General features: G+C 39.9%; 4 protein-coding genes across 8 annotated transcripts; 3 read left to right on the forward strand and 1 right to left on the reverse strand.

Annotated features, from left to right (window-relative positions):
• Window positions 1-448: 448 nt before the first annotated feature.
• Window positions 449-7842, forward strand: LOC115743370. 3 transcript variants are annotated; one of them, XM_030678116.2, is made up of 7 exons: window positions 449-672; window positions 1043-1135; window positions 3073-3207; window positions 3368-3457; window positions 3995-4144; window positions 4380-5962; window positions 6772-7842. In XM_030678116.2, the coding sequence occupies exons 1-7, from the start codon at window positions 610-612 to the stop codon at window positions 7667-7669; spliced, it is 3012 nt and encodes a 1003-aa protein (XP_030533976.1). In that variant the 5' UTR covers window positions 449-609; the 3' UTR covers window positions 7670-7842. The 3 variants fall into 3 exon arrangements, with proteins under 3 accessions (XP_030533976.1, XP_030533977.1, XP_030533978.1); XM_030678117.2 differs by having other exon boundaries at window positions 3085-3207; XM_030678118.2 differs by lacking the exons at window positions 449-672; window positions 1043-1135; window positions 3073-3207 and having other exon boundaries at window positions 3990-4144.
• LOC115743368 (disease resistance protein L6-like) lies at window positions 6171-14840 on the reverse strand. 3 transcript variants are annotated; one of them, XR_004015674.2, is made up of 6 exons: window positions 14047-14840; window positions 12502-13627; window positions 12092-12394; window positions 11573-11999; window positions 10114-11453; window positions 6171-6276 (listed from the first exon to the last, which is right to left on the reverse strand). XR_004015674.2 is itself a non-coding variant. In XM_030678115.2 (5 exons), the coding sequence occupies exons 1-5, from the start codon at window positions 14682-14684 to the stop codon at window positions 10168-10170; spliced, it is 3780 nt and encodes a 1259-aa protein (XP_030533975.1). In that variant the 5' UTR covers window positions 14685-14840; the 3' UTR covers window positions 9357-10167. The 3 variants fall into 3 exon arrangements, 1 of the variants encoding a protein (XP_030533975.1); XR_004015673.2 differs by lacking the exon at window positions 6171-6276 and adding an exon at window positions 8035-8683; XM_030678115.2 differs by lacking the exon at window positions 6171-6276 and having other exon boundaries at window positions 9357-11453.
• Window positions 14841-16904: 2064 nt separating this feature from the next.
• LOC115743284 (S-protein homolog 1-like) lies at window positions 16905-17240 on the forward strand. The gene has a single exon (XM_030678009.1). It carries the CDS (start codon window positions 16905-16907, stop codon window positions 17238-17240), a length of 336 nt encoding a protein of 111 aa, XP_030533869.1.
• Window positions 17241-25859: 8619 nt separating this feature from the next.
• LOC115743388 (S-protein homolog 6-like) lies at window positions 25860-26508 on the forward strand. The gene has a single exon (XM_030678142.2). It carries the CDS (start codon window positions 25905-25907, stop codon window positions 26340-26342), a length of 438 nt encoding a protein of 145 aa, XP_030534002.1. The 5' UTR covers window positions 25860-25904; the 3' UTR covers window positions 26343-26508.
• Window positions 26509-26742: the final 234 nt, after the last annotated feature.

Raw genomic sequence — 26742 nt, forward strand, 5'->3', positions numbered from 1 at the left:
TTTAATGAGGCGGTTTAAACAGTATATAATAAAAGGGTGAACATCCAAGGGGGAGTGTTATAAATATATTAATAATATGTAGATGTTTCACCTTTCACCATTTCCTTTTTCAATGTATGTTACAAATACATTGATATACATTGATGTACATTGATATGGATTGATGTTGCACTTTTCACATTTCATGAGCGGTTTTTCCTCTCCCAATGTAATATACCCTCTAGCCTATAAATAGAGGCTTTTGTAAACTTGTTGAGGCAATGAAAAAGAGTTAACATTTGCTCCCCACTTATCTCTTATCTCATATTTCAAGCTGGTGTTATGTTTTTGAGTTGATTCCAAAGATCGCCGCTTACTTTTACAACAAGAATGGCATTTTTCGACAATTTTTTTTTTTTATAAGAATGGTATTTCTTAATAAACAATCTCGCCTTGGGTTAGCCGACCCGGATGGGCGACCGGTTCGAGTCTGTCGGCGGGAGTCGGGTCAATCCACACGAAGGCGCTTCCCAGTTCCCAATGGCGGGAAAATGAAATATGGCTGAGAGGAGAGACGCAGTGATGTGATTGCGGAGAAGAGACGCAGTGAGCAAGCAAGCCTGAGAGAGAATGGAGAGAGAGATCTCGAGAGCCGAGTTGCTACGCTCCATCGAAGCCATCAAATCCTACGATGTAAGCTCTCTGCGTCCGAACTCTGTCATCGATCTCATTTTTCGCACCGATTAGTACTTTTCTCCCTTCTTTTGCGGTCATTTGGTTACGTGATTGTTGTCTCGTTCAGTCAATGCTGGTCGGTTTGAAAATCGGCAAGTTCGAAGGTTATGTGTGTCGCGAGCGAGGGTTATGAATGGTTGAACTTGGAGCGGTTTGAACATCGTTTGATTTTCGGAAGCACCTTTTAGTGATTCTCCGAATTGTTGTGGGAACTAAGTGAGAAATGGAATGTTGAACTTAATTACTCCTTGGGAAGCCGCATAGACTTTGTTTTTTTTAGCGATTGCAACTGTTTCTCGTGTATAATTTAATACTGATGCATTTGCAGGTCGTCGAGACTCGGGTTCAGCTTATCACTGGGCTCGGTGAACTGGAAATACGTGAGAGATCTGACATAGCTTTCGTTGTCGAAAGCCTAGTTGTATCCTCTGAACCAAGTGTTCTTCTTTTCTTTTCAGTCATTTTGCTTAGTGATGTTGAGAGAATAAGGGGAATTGGAATAAACTGCAATATGAAGCTGTGGCTGTAATATCAAATCGTTTATTATCTATATCGAAAACTATCTGCACAGTGCCGTTTGTCCTTTATTCGAGTGAGTTGATTGGTAGCAAATCCCAATGAATGATGTAGTGCTCTTCTTGAATTAGCAAATTTGGACGTCTGGTATGATGTATTATTTTGCACATTTGGGTGAATGTCTTGGGGATGAATATGAGATCCAGAAGAGCTCCCTCTCGGAATGCTTTTCCTCTGTGTCGATAAATCGAGTGCATTCTTCTGGTAATTTTAGTTTTGTATAGGTAGCGCGCTACGCCTTGTTCATTGCAGTTTTCTGCTGCTTCTTTTCCTTTTGCTCTACTTTTACTCATTGCTCAAGTAAAAGCTTCCGGGTTGATCAGAAAATTATGTGCAGAGTCGATTTTCTGAAATGAGCCATGTGTGTGATAGATTATATTGGATATTCATTGACCAGTTTGTATTTGCATTATTAGAAGTATTATTAACAACTATGGTGCTAGCTGGCTTGTGATGGGTCTAGTCAACCCATGTTTCCTTGGTTCTGAGCAATACAGATTAATTTAATTACAAAAGAAAAGCTACTATGGTGAGGCGCCAATGTGTTTGTTGCTACTGTCTGGTACAATAAGTTGTCTGAGAGTGCAGAAGACATGATCACTAAAAGGGAGTAAGAACAAAAGTGCTGTAGTATCTTTCAGTATACCACTTCTTGTGTACATTGATAGACACCTTTCTTTTTTGGATAAGCACTTTAGCGTGCATATTTGGGAGAAGGAAAATACAGTACTCGCAAGGCCACTGATGTGTCTTTTCCTCTTTATAGCTTGCACATAGTGAACATCTCAAAGTTAATGTTTCGAATTGGAAGAAAGAAATAAAGGACTTCATTAGTTAATTGCTGTACCTGCGGTTCTCAAAGAGTACTTAGCAGAGAGTGATCTAGTTGATATGGGATTTGTTATTTTAGTGAAGATTTTATCTGTTTTCAACCAATGCGATATCAAGAGCCATCGAGTAAATCTCCATGCTTCAAATTGTACATGGAGGCTATATTAGATTGTGTTATTCAGCCGGTCAATGAGAATTTTAAAAAAATCAATGCTTTTTAGCTTGTAGAGTGAAAGGTGCTTTTAAGCCACTGTTGTAAGTTTTCACGACTCAGCTCTTCTCGCTTGACCCGGTTCTCTACTTTTATATTCTAAAAAAAAAAACATTATTATTAGTCTATTCTTCAGCTGATCCAATGACATAGCACTTTAGTTGTCTGTGGTATGAGCAAAAGAGTAAATGAAACTTCTATTTCTCTTTGCTTAGTGGCTTAGGACTAAAATATCCCACTGACATTCAACCCCTTTTTAAAATGTTCCTTTGTATTTTTGACATTCCTTTGTTTGGAACAGAAGGGAGGGAGAGAAAATGAGAGGTGGTTGTAGAAAATTTCAGAAAATTTAAATATTTTATGCGGAGAGATTGGAGGGAAAATGTGATTTTTCCTCACCCACCCCATATTTTCCTCCCCGTCTCCAAACAAAAAATCAAAGAACTCGCAGATGAATATGTCAACATCCATTTAGTCCTTATACGCGTGATATTCCAAAGGACTAGTCAGTCTTTCAGTGCATCTGACTGATTCCAGTAAACTATCTTAATGCCTTTTTTGCCTTTAACTTGAGAAGTGCTTGGATTATGGAAGGACTGAAGGACTAAAGCATGTGCAAGCTGTTTTTCCTTCAAGCATTATGACTATTTTGATCCACTGGAATTCTTTAAGAAAACAGATGGGAATATTTTCATGCTTGTCTTTGTGAAATCATGATCTTTACCTTGACAACAATCTGGACATTTTGGGAGGACTACACTTGTTTGGATGTTACCCAGTGCATATTACACAAAGCAATCATACAGGTGGCAACAAAGTTCCTTAAGCCTACTTTATGTGGCGGCCTGACACCATTCCTTACTCTTGGGGCCCAGGTAGTTTTATTTTCTTATGATGCTCCTAACCCAACTCCCACCTAGGAAGTAAAGAATGCCTTGCATGCTGTCACAAACCAGCATGGTGTGAGTGAGTGCACACGAGTGAACACTTCTTTGAAATTTTGTATAGTGAGTGATGTTATTAATGTCATGACAGGCAAGCGTTTGGTGTAAAAAGCATCTACAGATGACAATTATGTCAATGGAGGAGTCTCAAGAAGAAGAACATTGCAAGATGTTTTATGGGGTAACTTATCTCTTGTTGCTACTTGATTCTCTTTAGCATCTTCCTTACCAAAGATGCAATACTGCTAGGCGTAGAAGACAGCTTTCTCTATTTTTTGGTGTGAGGAGTGGGGAGTGGGGAGGGCTGGAGTTGGGAATTGCAAGCAGGGGTAAGTGGCAGTCGAGGCTGGCTCTTGTCTCGTCATTGCGCTTGTATTGTTTGGGATTGGGTTGGGAGCTTAGACAAAGTACAAGATGAGGCTAAAAGTTTGACTGACTTTATGTTGAGTAGATTATCTTACTTCAGTATCATCTTATCTTAAACTTATAGTAGGAAATCCCTGCTTGAATAACTGTGAATGGCTCTGGCAACTGAAACCTGTGTGCAGTGGAAGGAAGGAGAAATTCTGCATTAATAATTCTCTCATTAGGTAAAAGACCTTAAATGAAATTGGGGAAAAATATGCTTCATGTATTACTGTTGGATGCTATCATGTATCTTTACGTTCTGGTCAAATGCTTTTCTCTATTTTTGACATTCTTAACTTCTCTAGTGCAGCTGCTTCTAGACGTACTTACTTTCTGCAGTGCAAGCTTCACTGCTTTGGTGCAGCATCCTTCGCTAATGGACGATACACTAATGAACGTTGTGGAGAGTTCATTATTGGAACAACTGAATTTAACAAAAGATTCATTGTTGGAAATTGAGGTACTTATTTACGGTATTAAGTATTGCCTTCCAGTCATCTCTTTCATATCTTGTTTCTATTCTTAATTCAACAACTGCAGATTATATACTTTGGGGGCTTATTTCCAAATTCTCGGATAGGTTAAACTTTGAAAACATGGATTTCTTCTCTTTATTCTTTTCATGTGGAACAGGGGAAGCATATGCCTTTATTTTTCCATTTTTTATAAAATGTTTTTGTTCATGTTTGATACAGAGAATCCAATCCGTTAGCTCAGAAATAGTGAAGGTTGCACATACAGTCATCAACTGGGTTGTAAAATTATGCGAAGATTATTGCCAATCTGGGAACCATTTGCGAGCAAGATCTGAGAAAGAACAGAGTACCATGGATGCAGAAGGGGCAGGTGATATAAATTATGTTGCTAACATGGCTAAACATACAGTAGAAAAGCTGTGCGAATTGGGAACTATTGCAGCAAGTGGTGGTGGAACTCTGGTAAGCATTCTGAATGTCACTTGGAAAGGTGTTGTCACACTTCTTCAGATAGGAAAAGCAGCACTAGAAATCAATTTTAATGTAGCGGATATTATTTTGACTCTTATTTCACTAGCCAATGAATCTCTGAGATGTGCAGCTGAGAATTGGTCTTTGCTGAAGGAATCTATTTCTCAAGCAGAAGCTAGACGGTCATTTGTTCCTGTAAAGTTTTACCTTGTTAATGTTGTGAAAATAGCCTCCCTGTATCCATGTCATTCACACAGTGTTCACAGGCAGTTAACACACTGTGCCCTGATGATCGCAAGTTTGAAAATTCAAATGTGCCATGAAGAGCACCTAAATATCGCTAGTGAGGTATTGTCCGAACTGTTGGATCAAACATCCATGAATTTGTTCAACTCCTTGCTGAATTCTGATGAAGTAAGCCAGGAGATGAAGTTTGAAATACTGGATTGTTTGTTCAGTGAAGAGATCTATATCGATGAGAACTCAAATAATGTTTATTGCACAAAGGCAGTGGATAAAATCTTTTCTGCGAACTCCAAGGTTATGTTTGGGACAAGACTACCTTCGCTTGGCCGGATTCTGTTACTTGCTTGTCTCATGAGATCTTCTCGCGATATCGAAGGAGATGTACGACTCGGGATAACCAGAAAGCTCGGATGGCTTTTCGACGTACTTGTCCATGAAGAAGTATATCCTTGCATCCTCTCAATGTCAGTACCCCAACTATATGGTACTAAGAAGACCCCGGAGTTGGTATGGGAGACTGTTTTTGCTTCTCTTATACATTCCCTCAAGTCTTTCATGATTGTGGCCTCCTCAAGTACAGCATGGGGAGAAGTGGAGGCTTTCTTGCTTGACAACTTCTTCCATCCTCACGTTCTTTGTTGGGAGATTATAATGGAGCTGTGGTGCTTTATGATGCGCTATGCTGAAACCTATGTGGTAAATGATGTTATTGATAAACTCTGCTCATGTCTCAAATCCGTGGCTTCTGTCGAAGCTGTTTTTGTTGATGATTCTTCCCTCAGAAGAATGGCCAGATCAATAAGTATGCTGGTTTCTTGTGGTACAACATCTGTGGCAGACAGGGTTTATAAATTTGTTACTAGTGGTGGTGTATCTCTGTCTTCATCAGTCATGACTGTAGCCTTGCTCGCGGAAGGTTTTTCGCTGAATTTGCTTTCGGACAACTTGAGAGGCATCGCTAAACAAAGGATAACCAGTGACTATGATGAATTCATTGGAGGTTTTAGCGGCACACTCATCAGCACTTGCCCTTCTAGGCTGCTGGGGGCTCCACTCTTTGTGTTGTGTGCTTCTTTGCCATCTCTGTAAGTCCCTTTGCATTTTGGAAGAGAAGTTCCGATCATAAGAAAAACATGCATCAACTATATTGCCAATGTTTATGGAATAATAACTAAAACGGTGGCATCCATTACATGAATTTGCAATTTTTATTTTGTTCCACAACTATTCCCAGGTCTCTTCCCATAAAGGCCTGTAGGCCATTATTGGTTGGCCCTTTTAACTCCAATCACAAGGTTTGCAGAGGAGCTATTATCGCCGAGCTCCCTAAACCTAATGGGCATCTGGAGTTATTTATTAGCCAGGCATTCTTCTTATGGCCAGATCTAATCTCCTAGTCCTGTGGAAAGGAAAAAGAATTTCAGAATTTCACGTCCTTCCTTGCCTGCCCCTGAGATAGTCGATCATGCAAGGGCAAGGAATGGCTAATTAAATCAATGAGACTCATTTGTATTAACAAAGAGAAGCAGATCTATTCTATATACAATTAGTACCAGGATGCAATGGGAGTTGATCCTTTTCTATGAGTTAGGAAGGGCTGTTTCACAAAATCATTCTTCAATTCTTGACAAATCTGTTCTCCTATTTTCCTCATTGGGCTCAATTTTAAATGTTTGCTTAGTATTACTTTATTTCCTTTTTGGTTCAATGGAAGATTCTTTTAGTTCATTTTATGAGGTTTTTCCCCTTTGCAGCGAAACACAAATTTTGTCAATTGGTTTCCAGCTCTGCATGATCACTGAACTCTAACAACACCTTTTGACCTGGAGAATTCAGGTTAAGTAGCAATTGTCACTGTCATTGAAATCTGAATGAACTTTCTTCCATTCTTTAGCCAGATTGCCGAATCTGACATTGATGAGAAGACACTCAAGTTCCTAGCCGATATTCTACAGAGCTGCACCCGTTCTCCAGAGAATGTGGCAAGTGACATTTGCCTTAAGCTTTTGGGTCAAACACTGGCGATAGTTTCGAACATGACACATCTATATGCATGTAATGGCATGGACGAAGTCATCATGAAGCTGCAAAACCTGTTTATCACAAGGCCATTGGCAGCTGATGCCAAGTTGTACCAGTGCAAAGTTGATTTGGCTCTTTTCATGGCAGGACTTGGTCATATAGAAATGGAAGAAAGAGATGAATTTCCGAAGAGCTGTGCTATTTGGGAGCTGTATCATATGTTACTAAGAGAACAGCACTGGGCTCTCACGCATTTGGCAATTAAAGCATTTGGACATTTTGCTGCTAGAACCTCCTGCAATCAGCTTTGGAGATTTGTGCCACAAAATGCTGCTCTATCATACGATTTATCGCGAGGAAATGATGCAAATGAGGAAAGGTTTATGTCTGAATTCAAGAAATTTCTCGAGAAAGAAGTTGCCCTTCTTAAAACTTTTCCCTGCACTGAGCAGCTTCAGATGCTCAGGAAAGAGGCTTTAATCCTTAAGGTCACAACTCAAAAGAGTCAAAATATTGACATGGAAGCTACTAGGCACGAAAGAACAGATGTGATTTGTGAAAATAGGTCAAACAAGAAGAGGAAGGTTCCTGATGAGATCAGCAAGGGTGTTGAATTGCTGCAGAGTGGTTTGAAGGCCATTTCTGATGGTCTTTCCCTGTGGGAGAAGGCCGAGGCTAGCTCCTTAGAACTTCATGATAAGTTTTTAGTTCATTTTTCTAGCCTCGAGGATGTGATTACTCACTTAGCTGGCCTTGCTAGTATTGATTAATTTTGTGGATTAGTACTGCCTGCTAGAAATACTTCATAAACAGACTAACACAAGGTCTCATTCTCCTTCACTTTTTGCATAGAAAAGATCATACCCTGTATAATTCAGTGTTAGACCAGTTCAGTCTTCTGTTTCAGAAGCGAAATTGACTACTCAATTGCTCATTTTGGAAAGAAAGAAACCAATGTTTCAACGAGACATGCTGGGATGGGGCAGTAATTTTTCTGGTCCATGTTCCGCAAATTCCGCTTAGATACATCATTTTAATTTCATTTGGCTGGGAGTGTGCCAACCATGGGGATGTTTTTTTGAGTGGCTTTTTACAGTTGGCATCTTGTGGGTACAATGTCACAAGATTCTCTCTTCTGTCTATCAGCATATGTGATAGAGTGTTGGACTCTTGGAGACAGAACAAGAGAAGTCATCCACTCCATCAGGGAACCAGAAGGCATTTCCTGGTGAGTATATTTACTAGGATTATATGGAGGCTCTTCTTGTAGCATTGTATATGTTGTGTGGAATTATTACAGTGAGTGGCTTTCATGGTAGGTCTAGCCTACTATTGTGGCTTGTTCTGGTGTGCCCCTTAACTTGTGGTGGGGTGCCCTTTCCCTTGTCCTTGTATCACCTTTTATAGACAGACAACATATTAGTAGCTCTTCCTTTTATTTACATTGAGAAAACTGTAAAAACATAATCGAAATTTCAAAGCTAAAATCAAATTTAAAATGCTCATGTCTTGAATGGTTGAGTATGTAAAGTAAAACTCTGTCAAATCTCCTTTTATTTAACCATTGAACTATTTTGAATGGAACATGAGGTAGTCAGTCTCTGAAGTTTGAAGTTGAGCACTTTGATCCCCAACTCTAGATTTTTGTTATTACTTTTCTAAATTCCTGAGCTTGATTTCAATCAGATTATTGTCTTGCCTGTAGTACTTGGTACTTGAAAATTAACATCTTTGTCAATGACATGTGAGAATTCACCAACCAATGTCTTAAACCCTGTTTAGTTCCTGCATCACATAAATGTTCTATTTAATTTACATCGAGAATGAAAATGGCTTAGAAAATATGTTAAACACCAAATAGTTTTCATGCGAAATCATGGGAAAATGTCTCCAAAAATGATATGAAATTGAACAAATCTTATTGGTGTTTCAGTGTTTTATTTCAAATGAGAACATAGACAGTTGGAATATCAAAAGAATAGCCTTTATAATTTTGATGTTGATAGAAGCATATCTTCACAACTTCTCGTTCCTGGAAAAGTTTCATTAACACTTTTAAACACGTTTTGATGTAGATGCGAAGTGAAAACAATGAAGTGTTGTAGAAGAGAGTGAAAACAAAAACAGCTTTTCGAAACAGGACTCAGATTTTCTTCTTGATGTCAGATTTTTGTAACTCTATTTGCTTAGTATACGGGAAAAGTGGAGAAGAAGAATACATGAAACACAAGTAGCTGTTGAAGCTATGGCTCTTGTTTCAGTCAAATAAATACTCATGGTTTATTCCATGGTTCGTCTTTTGGACTCAAAATTGATGGTTGTGTAACTATCGTGTTTAATTGTCAAGTACCATTTAGCAAGTGGAAGCTTTAAGCAAAAACTTTTCGGACTTTATGAAACAGCACACAAAACCCTGACCCCTCAAATTATCCTAATCCATGTCAAGTTACCAGAATAGCAATAGGTATTAGCCACTCGAGTTCTGATTTTGATGCTCGCCGTATGACTTAATTTTCATAAATGTGAACATCTCACTATACAAGTTTGATTTTATAAACTCAGGTAAAGAAGCATCAAAAACCCTTAGTAGTGAAACAATGTTGCAAATGTTAAGAGCATTCAGAATTTTATACCTAGGACCAAATCTCTTTATGTTAGTTCTCGTGTACTACACTTGAACCAATTTGACTGAAATTGAGCTCAAGGATAAGAGAAATGAACTTGAGAAACTTCGAAATTGAGTTCAAGCAGTTTTGCTGTAGTTTTATATCTCTTGATGTCACGTTTTGAATTGTGTCTTACTGATTTGTTGTCATCAACAAATGAGATGTGCTCTACTCTGTTATTTACTTTGTATATCGATTATGTCAGTAGTTAGTAGGTATATTAAATTTTTTCTTGTTCACATAGATTTTTAATAACAAAAAGCACAATAACCCAAAATTTATGCAGTCGCAGTCAATTCTGGTTGAAAAGAGACAAGGTGGGTTTCCAGTTCAAAATGTGAGAAACTGTTAGCCACAGGGAGATACCCAACCCATCCTGTGCTGTGCAAACTCCTTATCTACGTTAGTTTAGCCCATTATCAAGATGAGAACCTGACTTTCCAGGTCTAGCATTTGAGTAATTTTAGGAAACTACACGCAAGACTGTAACAATTAATTGAAGATAAAAATGATAATGCTCACTAAGGGCGAGGGCAAGAAAGAAGTACCATGTAAGGTTCCAAATAGCCTTGTTAACTGAGATTCCTTTGGTGTTCATGCCATTACCAACTCAGATTCTTGAAAAGCCCCCTGACTTGCCAATGCTGTTGGAGAACTCTGTCTTTTGCCAGACACACATTAGGCGAAAATTCTGCCTCACATCCATACACAGTTAGATCCTTCAGCAAATTCAATGTCTCTACTCCATAAATGCTGTGAATCTTCTCACATTTGGATACATTCAAAACTTTCAGCTTCTTCAAATTTGATAGGTTTGGCAATCTTTGCAAAGACATGCAATGCTGAATCCACAACTCTTCCAGGGATCCTAATTCTTCAAGACCTTGAATCTCAAACATATTTGTGCAATGAAGTAGCCTCAACTCCCTTAATTTCAGCAAGTTTGACAAATTTGGCACTCTCTGGAGGAACTCACAGGTCGAAACTTTCAGTGTGGATAAATTTGTCAGTTGTTCGAGCCCTTTGAGATTATCTATTTTGCATCTTTGTATATCCAAATGTTTGAGTGATACTAAACCCCGAAATCCTTCAATCTTGGTCACCTGTGTGTCGATGAGAGAAAATATTAACAGGTTCTCCAAATTTGAAAGTGATGGTAATGTTTTTACTGATACACAATTTCTGATGGATAGCTCTGTCAAACTAGTGGGAAGCAGTGGAAGGGATTTGAGGTTTACACAGGACCAGAGCTCAAGTTTCTTGAGACCTGAAAGTGAGCCTAAAGATGTAGGCAGGGAGGTAATATTTGAAAGGGACAATTTTAAGTTCTCCAATTTGGATAAGTTTCCAATCCAACCGGGGTTGGGAGTTTGTAGAAGGTGAGATGGTTCTGTAGAGGAAAATATCCTCAAATTCAAGTCCAATTCTTTTAAATTGACGAGGTTCGACAGATCAGGAATAGTGTTTGTTGATCCTGATTCAATCTGTAGACTGGTTAGGCTTGCTGGAAGTTTAGGTATTCTAGTTATGGCAATTCCTGATAATCTCAAGATTCTCAAAGAGGGAAGGCACTCAAAATTACTAGGGATTTCCTCTAAGCTCTCACTCTCTAAGGCATGTAGTTCCTCGAGTTTCTCTGCCATTCCTAGAGCATCAGGTAACTTTCTTATGCAACTTCCATCAATTCTCAGCACTTTCAAATTCTTCAGGTTACCTAGCGAATCAGGTAATTCGGTAATCCCTGTGCTTGACAAATCCAGCTCAACTAGTGATTCCAAATACCCCACTGATTCTGGAAGTCTCTCCACCCACTCTACTTGGTTTGAAGACGAATCTTCATGTTCCGCTTTCACTCCTGGCAAACCTCTAGACTGTGTCATTCCTGTGCCTACAGTAAACTTTCAGAGGTTAATATATGCTTAGCAGACAATCAGAGTTTATCTTCAACCCATAATCATTTTCTTCACCATATAAAACTCTAAAATTGTTGTTACGTTCTATACTTACTTGGGTATGTGGAATTAGTTGACAGTCGATGAAGAGCGCACTTTGATGTGTACTCTCTCGGGTTGATCTTGTGATTCACTTGTGAGACCGTTGATACTCTTGGATTCCAACGGGTAGCATCTAGAGTATCTAGCTTCTCCATACTTTCCGGCATAGGGTCATCTTTCTGAGAAGGTCCATCCATGATGAACTCTTCAAGATTCTCCAGAAAGCTTAGGTTATGCCGGGAGTTGTGTTTCAGAGAATAGCATCCTCGGATATTCAAATGAGTGAGGCATTTCAAGTGAATAATTGATGGATCAATATAAAACAAACGCGAACACCCTTGGAGAATCAATCTTTGCAGACTTTTATAAGCTGATAAGTCTGGAGTTTTCCTCAAGTTGTTGCAATGGGAAAGATTCAGAACTTTCAGTTTCTTGGCCATCTGCATATAAATTTTATTAAAATGGATGAAGCAGAGAGAATATATGAAACATAGCAAAAATAGACAGCAAAATTTATTCCTGAACAACTTACATCAATCTGCTTCCAGCCTTTCCACTTTTCTGTTATTTTGCTCCATGACAGGTCAAGGACCACTAGATTTCTAGGATGAAAATTAGTAGCTAGAAAATCTGGAGGACAATTTTTCCAGGAAAGCCATCTTAGATTTGAGAATTGGTGCTCGAAGTCTCCAACAAAGTTCACACTATGCATTTGGAGAAATCTTAGATTTGAGAGGCTTGAAAAGTCTCCACAAGTGAAATTATGAATCTTCAAGGCAGTATCAGAACCGTGAGTATAATTGTTCAAAACAAGTGCTTCGACGGCGTCTGTTCCCTGTGAACATGGAGTATGTCTCATGATGAGAAAGAGAACTCACGGTTAAGGAAGGAAGACAAGTAGCTTATCCAGTAAATAGCATTGAGGATGAAGTCAAATATTACCTTCTTACTTTTTAGCACATCTAGTGCTTCCTTGTCAATCCACAACCTACTACGTCTCCCGGGATCTTTGCGATTCTCACGGCGAACGAGCTCCTTACCAAGGTCTTTAAGTTGATCGTGCATGGATAGCTCATCATTATCTCCAATTTTAACTAACGACATTAGGAGAAGAACTTCTATACCATACTCTGGATATAATTTACAGTCATCCCACATATAAAAAGCATTTGTTCTGTTGCTTTTGTTAAAGAAACACGCAATATCGAGAAATATTTGTTTTTGCTCGTCTTCCAATGCTTCATAACTTATCATCAGTTTCTTCTCAACTTCCTTATGTGGGATATCTTTCAACCTTTTCAAAGTACCTTCCCATACTGCCTTGCTTTTGTCACACAAAAAGGAACCTATGACCTCAATTGCCAAAGGAAGCCCTCCAGTGGTGAGGGCTACCTCTTTTGACAGGGTCATGTAGTCTTCTGGAGGAGAGATTGTTCTGAAGGCGTGTCTACTGAATAGTTGCAAAGCTTGTGCACGGTTTAATTCGGGGACTTCATAGATCCAGTCACCTTCATAGTGATCTGGAACTTCAGGGGTACCTTCCCTTCTAGCGCTAAAGATGCTCCTGTCTCTTGTTGTAACTAGAATTCTACTTCCTGAACCAAACCAATCATGTTTTCCTGCTAGTGCCTTGAGTTGATCCCTGTGGTCAACATCGTCGAGAAGAATGAGAACTCTCTTATTCTGAAATCTTTTTCTGATCATGTTGATCCCTTCGTCTACATTAAGAGGTTCTATGCATTTAGAACTGAGGATGTCACATGTTAGTTGTTTCTGTAAAGTTGGAAGACCACGGGATTTTGTTGTTTCCCGGACATCAGCGATGAAACTGCAATTTTCAAAATGAGAAGAAAGGCGGTTGTAGACAACCTTGGCTAGAGTCGTCTTGCCGATCCCTCCCATTCCACAAATTCCAACCATACGTACACCCTCTGAACCAGCCTCTAGCAACCTGGTTACTTGTTCAACGGGATCATCAATTCCCACTATATGATCACTCACATTTAGATAATTGATCTTCAATTCAGTCAAAACCTTCTGAACAATCAACTTTATGAGTTCTCCATGTCTGCAACAAACATGAAATTTGTAACAGAAGAATAAGTCAGAAAGGGAGATTATACATTTAGGTTGTAACGCATAAGGTACATTAGTTCTGTCATTTGTGCCTATAATTCTGCCCAAAACATGCCGTGTTGAGTTTTGTCAAAGTACGGCCCTGAACTACTCTTTCCAGATCCTGATATAAATCCATCAATCCGAATGGTTTCTTGTTACAATGGTAGATAAAATTACAGTTGCAAGAGGCTACTATGGGGTGTGTCGTTTTAAAATGCTGTAATCGACATCTTTGATTTAACATAGGCTAAAAGCAAGGATGAATTAACAGAATCATCAGTTGTATAATGCAGTGACGCAAAACTATAAAAAAAATTCGCAAGCCTGATCACTGAGAAAAAGGCTAAACAAGAGTCGATCAGGAATTACCCTCTAGATTTTGCTTCCCATGCTTTCAATTTCGATACTTCCATAAGAGCCTCCCTCCATTCCAGGACTGTTCTAGAGCCATACTTTTTCTCGTGTTGGTGGAGAGCTCTCTTGTATGTGCCAGTCTTGAGCTTAACATCGGAGGCTTTCACGTCATAAAAGATGGGAAATATCTGTCGTTGAGCCAACGTTCTCTTGCTTTTCACCATCTGTGCAAGCTCGCTCAGGCACCATTCGCTATCGGCATAGTTCTTGGACAAAACGGGTATGTAGATCCTCGAGTTTTGGATCACTTGATGAAGCTTGTCACCGATGTGTTCTCCAACTCGGAGCTCTTCTGCATCTCTGAAGGTGCGAATCCCGGAATGAACCAGGTCCTGGTAGAGGCAATCGGTGAAGCTTTTGCGAGTGTCGGGTCCTCTAAAACTCAAGAACACCTCGTAATTGATCCCTTGCCTCGGTGCAGCCGGTGGCGGGTCGTCCGTAGCAGCGCACGACTCATCCAGATTGTGCTCTGTGCTTGTTTTCTTCCTCTTAAACAACACGCCCCACATAAAAGCAAATGCTAGGACTGTGACGGCTGCAAGAACGACGAAAGGCGCCAGTTGATTTGATTTCTTGCCTACATGCTCTTCCATTGTTGTGCTTCTGTCGGGTCGGATCTTCCGAAGAGGCACTAACAGAGAAAATCCACCAATGTGGTTGCTTTGCAGGCGAAGAGGAGGAAACCAGATGAACCGAAACGTTGTTTCCGAGCATTGCGAACGATAATATGAAATGTCCACGAGCTTGGTCTTGGTCATCGTTTGGCTCCTTGATATGGTCAATATTCAATATCTACAACAGGCTGGGTCACGGGTGTGGACAGCGCCTTATGCGGCCAGTACTCAATAATTTCTAATCTCACCGACGGACCACGGGACTAGTCGGGTTGTTTAAGAGGCTTTGACATTCAACTTTTTTCGGGCACTCGATAACACTCTTGAAACAAGACTGAGTCTCTTTGCGTGCGATGAAACAATCAAACCTGAGCGTGTTAACTATGTCGCGACCGGTCCTGTTCATCACGCAGGTCGTGAAATCAGAGAGTCTCCACGGTACTCGGCCTTGAACGAGTCGTGCATCTCGACCTGGCCCAAATCTGCATCGACATTGACGGGTATATGCTTAATATATAAATGAGGCGCGGAGGGATCTCATGTGCGCTCGTTGAAAGGTCAAAGTCGTGCAAGTAAAAAACAAAGCAAGGGTCGAGATTTTGTCCTTCCCCTTTGTGGAGGGGCCGAGGTTGAGATCCATTTGGGAGTATTTGGGACAAGCACTTCGATCCCAGTTTCTAAAAATATCTGGCAGGTCTTGGTGTTTTGCTTTCAGGATGATTGGATGTTTCAACGTCTAATCGTGAACGAGCGTTCCATAAGGTGCTTTTACATTTTGTTTCTAAATGATAGTCTTCACGTATAGTTTTCTATTCCGTCGTCATTTAGTGGGAGGTATTCTCCATTGCCTAGTAGGTTAGAATCTCTTACTACAACTTGTCTTTCCAAATGAAGAGTTTTGTTTCATCCACTGTCGTCTAAACTCTAGAAATCACATTTTGGGTTCGACCTCGGTGCGAGCACAGCTATCACGGTCTTGTCTTCCTAGCAATAGGCTTAGTACTTCTAGGCCTTAATTTTGGGATAACTATTAAAAAAAAAAGTCTTAAATTTATTGCATTGATACCAATTTAATCTTAAATCTTTCAATTGGGTCAATTAGTCTCAAACCTTTTCATATTGATACCAATACAGTTCAGCTGGTTAATTTCGGCCGGAAATTGCTAATGCAGAAGCCGGCTGCCCTACGTTGCACGACCGACAACGACGTGGCATTTCTTTATAATTTTCAAAAAATTTCCTTTTTTTTATTCTCTTTTTCTTTCCCTTGGCAACAATCAATGGCCAGCAAGGGTGGCTCTACCAAATTTGCATCGTCACCCAAGCGTGGCCCGAAGAGGCCGATGGCCGGCGACCGACCATGGCCTATGCCCAATGGCAAGAAAAAGAGAAAAAAATTGTTAAAAATATCCACGTTAGCGTCGGTTGTGCCATGTAAGACTGCCGGTATTCGCGTCGATGATTTTCAACCTAAATTAGCAAGATTGATTGAATTGTACCGATAGGAACATGTGTGGGACTAAATTGGCCGTTTGCGATACCAATTCAATCCATCCGACCTAAATTGGCCGGATGGATTAAATTGTCACAATTGAAAGGTTTATGACGGAAATAATTCTGAAGGATGGATTAAATCGTCACAATTGAAAAGTTTATGACTAAATTGATTCCAATGCAATAAGTTTACAATTTTTTTTATTGCTTTTCCCCCTCAATTTTGATTTTAAGAATGCATGTACTACCAAGTTTGCCACCCTGAACTAGCCAAAGCTAATTTATGACTTAAGGGACTTTTGCTTATGGCTTGTGTTTGCCCAATTAATCCTGAAAAGGAAAAGCTTGGCCCAATAAAACTATTAAGAAAAAGAAAAGAGTGGCAAAAAAAAAAATCTTGAAAAGGCAAAAAACTTGTCCCAAAAAAGTATTGAAAAAAAAAAAAAACAGTAGCAAAAAACTCTTGCAAAGAAATACAGGTCAGTTGTTAATGGATGGGGGTATGAAGAATCTAGCATTTATGGTCATGACATAAAACACGATCTCCGAATGACAACTCCATATAATTGCTGCGTAAAACCTTGGTCTTGCATCTTCTCCATCACTAGCAAGGTGGGGAAAAAAAAAAACAGAGTGACGAAGAGCATGAGAACGCCCAAGACAAATCTTCTCCTCTTCCTGGCACTTACCCTTTTCAAGATTCACATGGCGACGGCCTTCCATGTTTATGTCATAAACAACTTGGGAGACGACACAAATCTGACCGCGCATTGCCGATCGAAGGAGATCGATTTGGGCACTCGGGTCTTGGAATTCGGAGCGGCTTTCGATTGGGACACCGATGTCCCGATCGGGCATGTGGCCGAGTACTGGTGCGACATGAGCTGGGCCAGCTCCCATGGAGATTTTCAGGTGTTCTACGAGCCGAGGGATGCCGTAAGGTGTGGCGACGAGAAGTGCTATTGGCGCATCGATAGGGATGGCTTGTACCTCTACATCAAAAGGGATGATGATTACGAGTTACAATTTCGCTGGCCTTAGTTGAATTTGTTGAGTTGGTTCTTGGGGATTTAGAATTGACTGCAACATGAATAAAGGGGAGTGATGATTTTTTTTTGGGTCCAGTCGTTCTGCTTTTGATGGAAAGGCACTGCTGTTCATTTCTCTTTCGCTATTGATCAGTAATTGGTGTGCTAGATTGCACGGCCGGGTAAGAAAAGATGGATTCCTCTTTTGATGTTATCAAGCACGAGATCAAAAGAGGAGAAGATACACTTCCGATCCTTAAAGGGGGTCGGGCGAAATAGATGAGATTGGAGGGTTCATTTGTTTAAAGAAAGGCTGTTTTGGAGAAATTGTTTTTCGACTTTTCAGTGTTTGGATGAAAAAATACTAATTGATTTACTGAAAATATTTTTCATGAACTGACAACAATAATTTTAGATAAGGCGAAAACGACTTACCTTCTAACAAAAAGGAATCATTTTCCTTACACCGCCAAACAAATAAAAACTAAGTATTTTTTTTTTTTTGAATGATTTCATGAGAAATATTTTCCCTTTTCAATAAAACAAATGCAACACTTAGGTTCCATTCCTTTCGTAGAAAGCAACTTATAAGAAAATGAAGTTTAGATTTCTCGGCGTTCGGTTCACAGAAAATAAATGAGTCAAAGAAAATATTTTCCATCAAGGAAAAAATGATTTCCTCTTCAAAATGAGGAAAACATTTTCCCTTCGCTTTCCTCTATGGATTCCTTTACATTTATTTATATTTATATTTATATTAATTTTTTTCTTTTCCTTTCTCCTTCTTTCGTGCCGGCCGCCTTTGCCTCGCTACGATCGACAGCTTGATGATTACCCATGATACGGGTCGGCGAGCTCGAGGCTCGGCCAATCCCTACGAGCTTGGGGATTGCCAAATCTAAGAGAGCTCTAGCCTCGCCGACCTCAAGCAAGCTCAAGCTTGTTAGCCTCGAGCTAGCTCACCTGTAGCCGGACTTTGACCGACTAAGTTAGAAGGGAAAAAATAAGAATAAAAAAGAAAATAAATTAAATTATTAGAAGAAGTGCATAGAGGAAAATCAAATTCAATTTTCCATAATAAACGACGGGAAATATTTTCCGGATCTTTTTTAGATTTTAGCCGATTTATCTTGGAAAATGATTTCCTGAAAAACATTTTTTAGTACATTCTCCCAAAACGAATGGAGCATTGTATTATGAGAAGAGACACTTCTTATTCTCAAGGGATCTTTTGATTCTTTCTTTTCGAAAAGCGATACCGATTTATTTAAAAATATATCTTGATGGAAGGATAAATGTGTAAACTAACAAATTGAATGTAGTCATGTGATGATATCATCTCTTGTTATATAAGCAAAATTGCATTGTTCTGTTATCTAAAAATACGAATTCATTGCCTGCTGATAAACTCTGGTAAGTCTTTGTAAGTGTCGAAAAACTTTTGATAAACCAAAATGACTCGCATTTTTTTTTCCAGCAAAAATGTTGGTAACTTATTAACACCACTAGAAAATTACCAACTCCTTTGATATTTTACGAATTAGCATTTCTGTTTACTAATTTACTAACTTTTATTTGCATGAATTACCAAATTCTTTGAATTTACCAACTATAACATGAAATTACCATCTTAAATTAAAGGAGAAGATTGTCAAAAAGCCATAAACCTTTTGCGTTTTTTCTCACTCTAGTTCTAAACCTTTTGAGTTTGCTCATTCAGTTCTAAACATTTTCACCTTTTGCCAATTTAGTTCTATTGGTTGAAAATCACCGACGTGAACGCTAGCGATCCTATGTGCCACTACCGGCACCGATGTCGGCAATTTTTAATAATATTTTTTCAAATATTTTTATTTTTCCCTTTTTCCCTTTTTGTTTTTTTTATTTTCTTTTTTTCCCCCTTTTTCTCTTTTTTTTTTTTTTTCGGGCCATCACCTAGCATCGACCTCCGCCGGCGTCAGGTGAGGGCCGCACTTGCTTGCCCTCGGTACGAACAGCCGTCACTCAATCTGGTGGGGGCCGCCCTCGTTGGCCCTTGGCGAGGTCACCTTTGCCTTAATGGGTATGAGCAGCCCCCGCCTAATGGAGATGGCAGCCCCTCGCTTGGTCTCAGCAGAGGTTGAGGCCCTAACGATGGCCGACAAAGGAAAACATAAAAGGACAAAAGGGAAAAAAGAGAAGAAAAACAGAAAATAATAAAAACGAGAAAAAAAATATTCAATAAAATATTAGAGTATAACTAAAATTGTTCACGTCATTACCGGCGTTGTCATATTAGACGGTCGACATCCACGTCGGCGATTTTTGGACAATAGGACCGAGTTGACAAAATGTGAAAAGTTTTAGACTTAATCGGTAAACTTAAAATGTTTAGCACTGAATTGACAAAAATACAATAGGTTTAGGACTTTTTAAATAATTTCCCTAAATTAAAGTGATTACTATTTTTTATCAGATTAATCTATTGGCTAGTTTTGGATTACCATCTCTCATCTCTCATCTCTCATCTGAGTTACTTATCAACATTTAATCATTCATTCTAACTCCTTTATTGAGTGACCAATTTTCATTTGTCTTGGTTAGCAACCTTTTATAACGACTACTTCTTTTCTTAAGCCTAACATGAAAATGGGGATACGTTTTTTTGATAATTAAATAATAAAGACAAACAAAGTACATAGAAAGACAAAAAAGAAAAAAAAAGAAAAAAAGAAGGATGTTGGAGTTGAAAGTAGGTAATGAAATCTTGAACGCGCACTCAACCAGCCGAAATGGTTTACTAGCTTTGGCCTAATTCCCTAAAAAACCCTTAACTTTAGGTTTAGTTCCGCATCTATCCCGAACTTTTTATGTCTTAGAAAAACCCTCAACTTTAGGTCCAGTCCCAAATTTACTTTGAACTTTTTTTGTCTAAAAGAAAAACCCATACTTTCAATCCAGTCCCAAATTTGTCCCGATTTTTTTTTGTCTCAAAAAAAGCCCCAAACTTTAATTTCAGTCTAAAATCTACCTTGAACATTTTTTTTTCTAAGAGAAAAATCACTAATTTTTAGATTAGAGTAAAAATTAGTGAGATTGTTTTGGACTTGACCTAAAGTTTGTTTTTTTTTTTAGACAAAAAATATTGAGGGGGGATTTGATAATGAACCTAAAGTTTGGGGTTTTTTTTAGATAAAAAGAAAGTTCGAGGTAGATTTAAGACTAGAATGAAAGTTGAGGGTTTTTCTGAGACAAAAAAAAGTCCTGGGTAAATTTGGAACTGAACATAAAGTTGAGGGTTGAGGGTTTTTTAGAGGATTAGGCCTAACTTAACAAGGAAATTCAATCAACTCGTACACCAATCAATATAATATATATAAAAAAATTAAAAATTATACTAAAAAATAAACAAAATAAATACTTTAGTAGCTATGTCCCCCACGGAACTCGCAGTTATCCACCAGTTACGGAAGGTGCCCCTACGATCGCCTCAATTTTCGGTACCATCTTCTTGATTTCCGTTCGCCTATATTAACCGAATCCATACAAACCAAAGTCAAGAAAAGCCACAATGACTTCTCTTGGCATTGCTCTCCTCTTAGTCTTGCTCACAACGACGATCACAGGTGCGCAGAAACTTGTCGGAAACGTCCAAGGAGCAACCGCCGATGAGCCCGTCGTCAGTGTGGTCAGTGCGCTGCCGAACGGCACGGGAGCCATGCAGATCCGTTGCGGGTCCGAGGGCTCGGCTGCGGTGATCGATCAGGCGCTGAGCGCGGGGCGGGGATGCAGCTGGACGGCCCGGGAGAAGGCCTTGTACCGGTGCGAGGCGGTCTGGACGAGGATGTTTGCAGCCTGGCACGCGTTCCAGCCCCGCCGCGACGTGGGCCTGCGCCGTGTGGTCTGGCTGGTGAGGGAGGAAGGGTTCTTCCTCGGTGTGAATGGGACGGGTTGGGTCAGGAAGGCCGTTTGGGAATCTGAGTGAAAGCGGGTTTGAGTTTGAGTCGTAGCGCTTTCTCTATTGATGTCAACCGTGGCTACATGATGGTTATTGTTACTCGATTAATGAAGAAATTCCTCCATTAGTTTTGAAATCCTCTATCTATTTTGATGATCGCATTTCCCAAAAATTGATTAGAATAATTCCTCCATTGGGCTTTCTAGGGCGCGCCCGGGTCACAAGCAACCCGAATGGCTGGAACCGTCTCGAAAGGCCCATTTCACTTGAGATATTCTTCAAAAACCAGGCCTCAGCCCACTAGGCCCAATTTCAAATGTCCCCAAGCTTGCCTCCAAAGTGCCCTCATTTCCACCCCCAAATCAGAAATTAAATTACTGTTGTCCACAACTTTACAACTACAACTGCCCTAGCCTGAAGGATTTCCACTCGTCAACTCGAATTGGGGCTTAGAGATGTCACCAATTTTTGAAGCCCAAGTCTGCAATTCAACAAAGAAAAGGAGAAAAAGCCCAATAGATTAGGCCACATCAGGTCCAGCCCATTACTCAATCGTCAAACTTGTGCAAATCTCTCGACGCCATCCTACCCATCAAGATACGCACAATCAAAGGAGATATACCCACAATCTTGAAAAATACAAAGAATCAACAGAATAATCAAATATCTCGAAAATAGGAAATTATCCTAAATAATTACTAATTATCTCTAACCGACCAATGGTACGACTCCGGACGATCTATGATTGATCACCATCGTCAACCTCATAGCGTAGATCAAGTTGGTCGAGCTCGGAGAACATTTTTTTCTATTCTATAACAAATCTAGACAACTAGTCGAGCTTGACCCAAGGAACCGGCCTCGTCCAACCCTGTCAAAGATGACCTCTAGTGTAGTGGTGAGTGGTTCGAGGATCGGTCCAGGTTCCACCTGGAGTCTACTTGTTATAAACGATTCTCAAGTTTTTGGAACCTGGAACTTATTCTCTCATGGATTCTAGAGTCGATTCTAAGGTCAGCATAGGTTTTATCTATATTCTTAATTGAATGATTGCTGTGAATCACCATTTACTGCTACAATCTATTAGCCCTAACTCATTATTTCGACACATTAAAAATATCAAATATTAATAAAATAAAAGTTTTCGATTCGAATAGCCCCGGAAATGAAAGATCATTTGGATGCCATGAAATGCTATAAGATTGCGCGAAGACATGAAAAAAGAAAAATATAAAGTCTTGTCGTAACCTACTCATCGAAATCAATTCTCCAATTTTTTAAAATCTGACATCTACCTTGCATCACCTGAAATTTGGAATAGAACCGGCCACCGATCTGATTTTTCGATACTTCCTTAAAATCAGACTCACCCCTGCCCTAGTGCCAAGTGGTGGGGTTGCCTTTTCGATGTACTCATTTGTATTTGCAAAGCCCACAAAAGGGAATGGGCAAGTGGAGGCGTGGCAACCACTAGTCACCACTGACATCACATTTATCCTTCGCCTTAACTTTGCTTTGGCATCGTTCCGAGATCAAGAAGAACCGCCCATCTGTTATAAAAGAGCTATTAAAAAGAGGGGCACCCTGAACCGATGCTTTTTATCAAAGACTATTTCGGCTTAGACAACAACTTTATATCATCGCTCTCTCTTTCTGCAATGATTTTCTGTTCAAATTCCATGGATTTCCTTGTTCTACTTATAATCCCGGAGCACGAACATGAAGACCCGTGATGAGCCCACGGAACACCTCGTAAGCCTCATGAATCGATTAGGTGTATACATTTGATCTATGAACAGACATAAAGAAAAAGAGAGTAAAGGCGAGAAAGAGAAATCGAAACACAAGATTTATCCCGATACCAACGGAAGGTTCTCCTATACACCTCCCTCCTCTCTATAGGTTACACAGGAGCTACTTATTGGACCAAGCTCAAACTACCAATAAATGCGGATCCAAATTATAAAATTTATCTGGGCACTTCCACTTTCGAGCCCCGCTCGCTCACCGGGGAGTAGGACTTGCGTGCCTTCCTAACGAGAGGAGCATGAACCTAATCCGAAACAAATAGTCATAACCTAGAGCAATTTTTAATAATTTCCTATTTCTGAACTGAAAATATCTCAACATTCCAATCGACTTTTTCTTGATCCCGAAGAATAAAGTCCATAGATTTCGATGCTGCTTTTGGCGATCGAGGGGAGTTCCAGGTTTTATTAATTTATTCGCCTATCTTTCTTTGTTTTTATAAAGACAGCAGACAGGGCAAGTAGTGGCCAGTCTTGATCTTCATTATTACCCAAGTTGAGATTATCGTAATGATCTCTCCTCTTTATAAGAGGTCCTAATCATTTCAGCACGCCGCAAAAGGTAAGCTATTCTAGTGTTCTTTCGTTCTATTCCCTTCTTTTCTCACAGACAAAAGTGTGGATTCTCCTATGAAGTGGTCTTAGAGGCCGACCTTTGTGTACTAAAAACAAAGTAAATGCAATCCATGTAGGACATAAGATAACGGCGCCCACATTCCTTTCCTCATCGGAATTAGGATTGGTGAAAGATACGAGGTCATTCCGATTTCGCAATAGATACGAGGTCATTCCGATTTCGCAATATATCCGCACACGCAATTGCTCTTAGATGAACGACATATGAGAAAATGAAAACGCAAATCGTGCCGTTAGAATTCAGCATTTAGAATTCTGTTCTTTATGGAAAAAGAAGAAAATAATCATGCGCTCGACTCTTAACATCGTAACAGGACTAGACGTGCCTCGCCCACAAACCCTAATGATTGCGGTGGAATGATCTGGAGATAATCTTCCAAAAAAATAATAAAAAATTGAAAGGAAAAGAGAAGCTGAAGTGATAAAGATTTATCAAAGACATTCTCTACGGCAAACAATAAAGGAGGGAACATGCCTCTCCACCAACCGGCCCCATCTCATTCCCATATCAAAGCACCTAAGAAAGCAGTGATTAAAATAGATACATCACTGCCAAAAAAATGGATATTTTGTGGAGGCAAGCATAAAAAGGAAGTGGGTTTTTTTTTTTTTTTGTTGGCTCGAAGATAAAAAGAAACTCATGACTGACCTAGTTGGCTTTATTGTCTATTGGAAAGTCCTTCTAATGAGCTTGAGCTTGACAAGATTGAAGGATTCGATTGGGATTTGCATAATTGGGAAGTTTGCCATGTGCCGGCAAATGCCATATTTGTGTTTTGGACACTTTAGAATATTGATCGCCTCATTAAAGCCCCCAAAATGATCTTCAAATATGGCTCACTAATTTGTTTGTGCTTCTTAAAAGTCAAAATATAACTCTCTCTTTTTTCAAGTTTTTATTTAAAATTCCATTTATTTCGTGAAAAATAACTTCTATGGAAATATTTTTCGGATTTTTAGCGTTCGTTTCATGGAGAATAAGCTAGTCAAGGAAAACATATTTCGTCCATAAAAAAAAATTCTACAAAAGTGGAGAAAATGTTTTTCTCATTCTTTCCTTCACTACTTCACACTTCTTTTATTTTTAATTCTTTTATTTTTTAATTTATTTTTTTGTTTTTTTTTTCTATTCTTTCTTCTTCGGCTGGTCCCCGGTTATGGCGACCGGCCTCGAGGTTGAGTTCGCTGGAGAGCTCGAGCCTCGCTAGATCCAACAAGACCATGCCTCTCATGCTCTCTGATGCCGAGATCGTGGCCATGGCTAGGACCGGATCCGGCAAGACCGTAGTTTCTCGTGCCGATGCTTGAGAAGCTGAAGTAGCACTTGCCTCGAGGCGGCGTTAGGGCTCCCATTCTGTAGCCAACTAGGGATCCGACCGGCAAGGCTAGCTTGAGCCTCGCTCGAGGTTGATGCAAGCTCGACCTTGCTAGACTCATGCAAGGCAGAGCCTTGCCGATCAGGTGAGGCTCGAAGCTCGCCGATAGCCCTCCCAGAGAATGACGACGCTCGATTGGCTACGCCTCACGTGAGGGTGATCTCTAGCCATTGCTGCAACCGGTCGAAGAAGGAAAATCAAAAAGAAAGTAAAAGAAAAGACAAAGTAAATAAAAAATAAAAAAATTGTTTAAATAGTTTTAAAATGATTTAAAAAAGAAAAGATAAAATAAAAATAAGAAATTATTAAAATGAGTGCATGGAGGAAAATAGTTTCTAGTTCATTTTCAGATTTTAGCCAAATACCAGAAAATATATTCATTTTCTAGGTAAATGACTTGTTGGAAAATATTTTTCAGAAATACCACAATTTTTCGCGAAATTAACGTAGCCTAAAATTCAATATATTATCGAAATTCAAAAGAGACCTTGAAAAAGTTATGATGCGGTTTTAACATGTCCATATAAGACCATTTTTAAAGGTTCCGGTGATTTTGTGTCGAATATAAATCAAAAGTCTGTACCCCCTCAAAATCCAACAGAAAAAATCAAATGTAAAAGTGAAAAAAAATTCGGTCACAAATTTTTGGGCATGCCATGGTGGCATGAAACCAACGCAACACGTGCAACACAGTGAAATTTTACCAGTGTCGCTAGTGGACATCTCGTGGCACTAGAGTTTGCACTTTAAACGTACTTCCCAAAACAGAGAAATGAGAATAAGATTTTGCTCCTTTATTACTCACCTTCTTCTCCAATTCTCATTCCTCCCATCCCCCTCCCCCCCCCCCCTCCTCTCTCTCTCTCTCTCTCTCTCTCTCTCCCACCGCCTGCCTTCTCCATCTTCTTCATCAACCACAAATGAAACCCCTCGCAGGCTTCCTCCTCGTATCCTCCTCGCTCTCCCTCTGTTGCTTGCTCCTGTCCAAGTTCCTCGAGCCCGAGTACTTCTCCAGCGCTGAGTTCGACGTCCGTGTCATCAACGGCTTCCGTACCAACTCCTCCCTCCCCCTCGTGATCTGGTGCTCCTCCGATGACCACGGCGACATCGGCGGACGGGCCCTCCAGGAGGGCGACGACTTCGGCTGGGTCGCCCGCGCCAACTTCTGGGGGGCGGCGGCCCACTTCCTCTGCACCGTCAAGTGGGACGGCATGAGGAAGCGGTTCGACGCGTTTGTGGCCGGGCGAGATGGCCGCCGGTGCGGCCCCCTCAGGAAGTGCTCCTGGCTCGTGAGGGAAGACGGGTTTTACTTCAGCAGCGATGAGGTCAGCTGGAAGAAGGACTTCTCGTGGTTTTAGGACTGAGTTTTGGCAGGTTATGTATGGTTCATTCCATTTAAGAATAACACCTAAGTACGAGGAAACCGGCACATTAAAATGAGTGTACTAAATGATGCGACAGATTGTAAGCTAATATTTACAAAACTTCGTCTCGCATTTTTTTCGTGTATTAATTCTATGAGTCGAGTTTGAGCGTGCGCCGTAATTTTCTTTTAATTTTAGAAAGGTTGTGTTGTTGCTTGTACCATATGAGCAAGGACGATATTAGTGTTTTTTTTTTATCTAAGTGTTTGATTAGATTAATGACTTTGGTTTTGTGGGGGTGATGTTCACGTCTGTCCATTTCATGTGATGTTCATATGGTAAGAGATAAGTTCGAATAGGACTAGGCATGCAAAATGTTGGGGGGGTCCGACAG

The sequence above is a fragment of the Rhodamnia argentea genome, chromosome 1 (assembly GCF_020921035.1).
Source record: "Rhodamnia argentea isolate NSW1041297 chromosome 1, ASM2092103v1, whole genome shotgun sequence".
In the NCBI taxonomy this organism is placed as follows: Eukaryota; Viridiplantae; Streptophyta; class Magnoliopsida; order Myrtales; family Myrtaceae; genus Rhodamnia; species Rhodamnia argentea.

What these genes read in the sequence shown, in the direction of transcription:
- LOC115743370 (XM_030678116.2), top strand. Translation starts at nt 610, where the DNA reads ATGGAGAGAGAGATCTCGAGAGCCGAGTTGCTACGCTCCATCGAAGCC. An exon ending in AAGCCATCAAATCCTACGAT is followed by an intron (nt 673 to 1,042) that starts GTAAGCTCTCTG and finishes ATGCATTTGCAG; the next exon opens with GTCGTCGAGACTCGGGTTCA. An exon ending in TGTGCTTCTTTGCCATCTCT is followed by an intron (nt 5,963 to 6,771) that starts GTAAGTCCCTTT and finishes TCCATTCTTTAG; the next exon opens with CCAGATTGCCGAATCTGACA.
- LOC115743368 (XM_030678115.2), bottom strand. Translation starts at nt 14,684, where the DNA reads ATGGAAGAGCATGTAGGCAAGAAATCAAATCAACTGGCGCCTTTCGTC. An exon ending in TGGGAAGCAAAATCTAGAGG is followed by an intron (nt 13,628 to 14,046) that starts GTAATTCCTGAT and finishes TGTTTGTTGCAG; the next exon opens with ACATGGAGAACTCATAAAGT. An exon ending in ATGTGCTAAAAAGTAAGAAG is followed by an intron (nt 12,395 to 12,501) that starts GTAATATTTGAC and finishes CCATGTTCACAG; the next exon opens with GGAACAGACGCCGTCGAAGC.
- LOC115743284 (XM_030678009.1), top strand. Translation starts at nt 16,905, where the DNA reads ATGGCGACGGCCTTCCATGTTTATGTCATAAACAACTTGGGAGACGAC.
- LOC115743388 (XM_030678142.2), top strand. Translation starts at nt 25,905, where the DNA reads ATGAAACCCCTCGCAGGCTTCCTCCTCGTATCCTCCTCGCTCTCCCTC.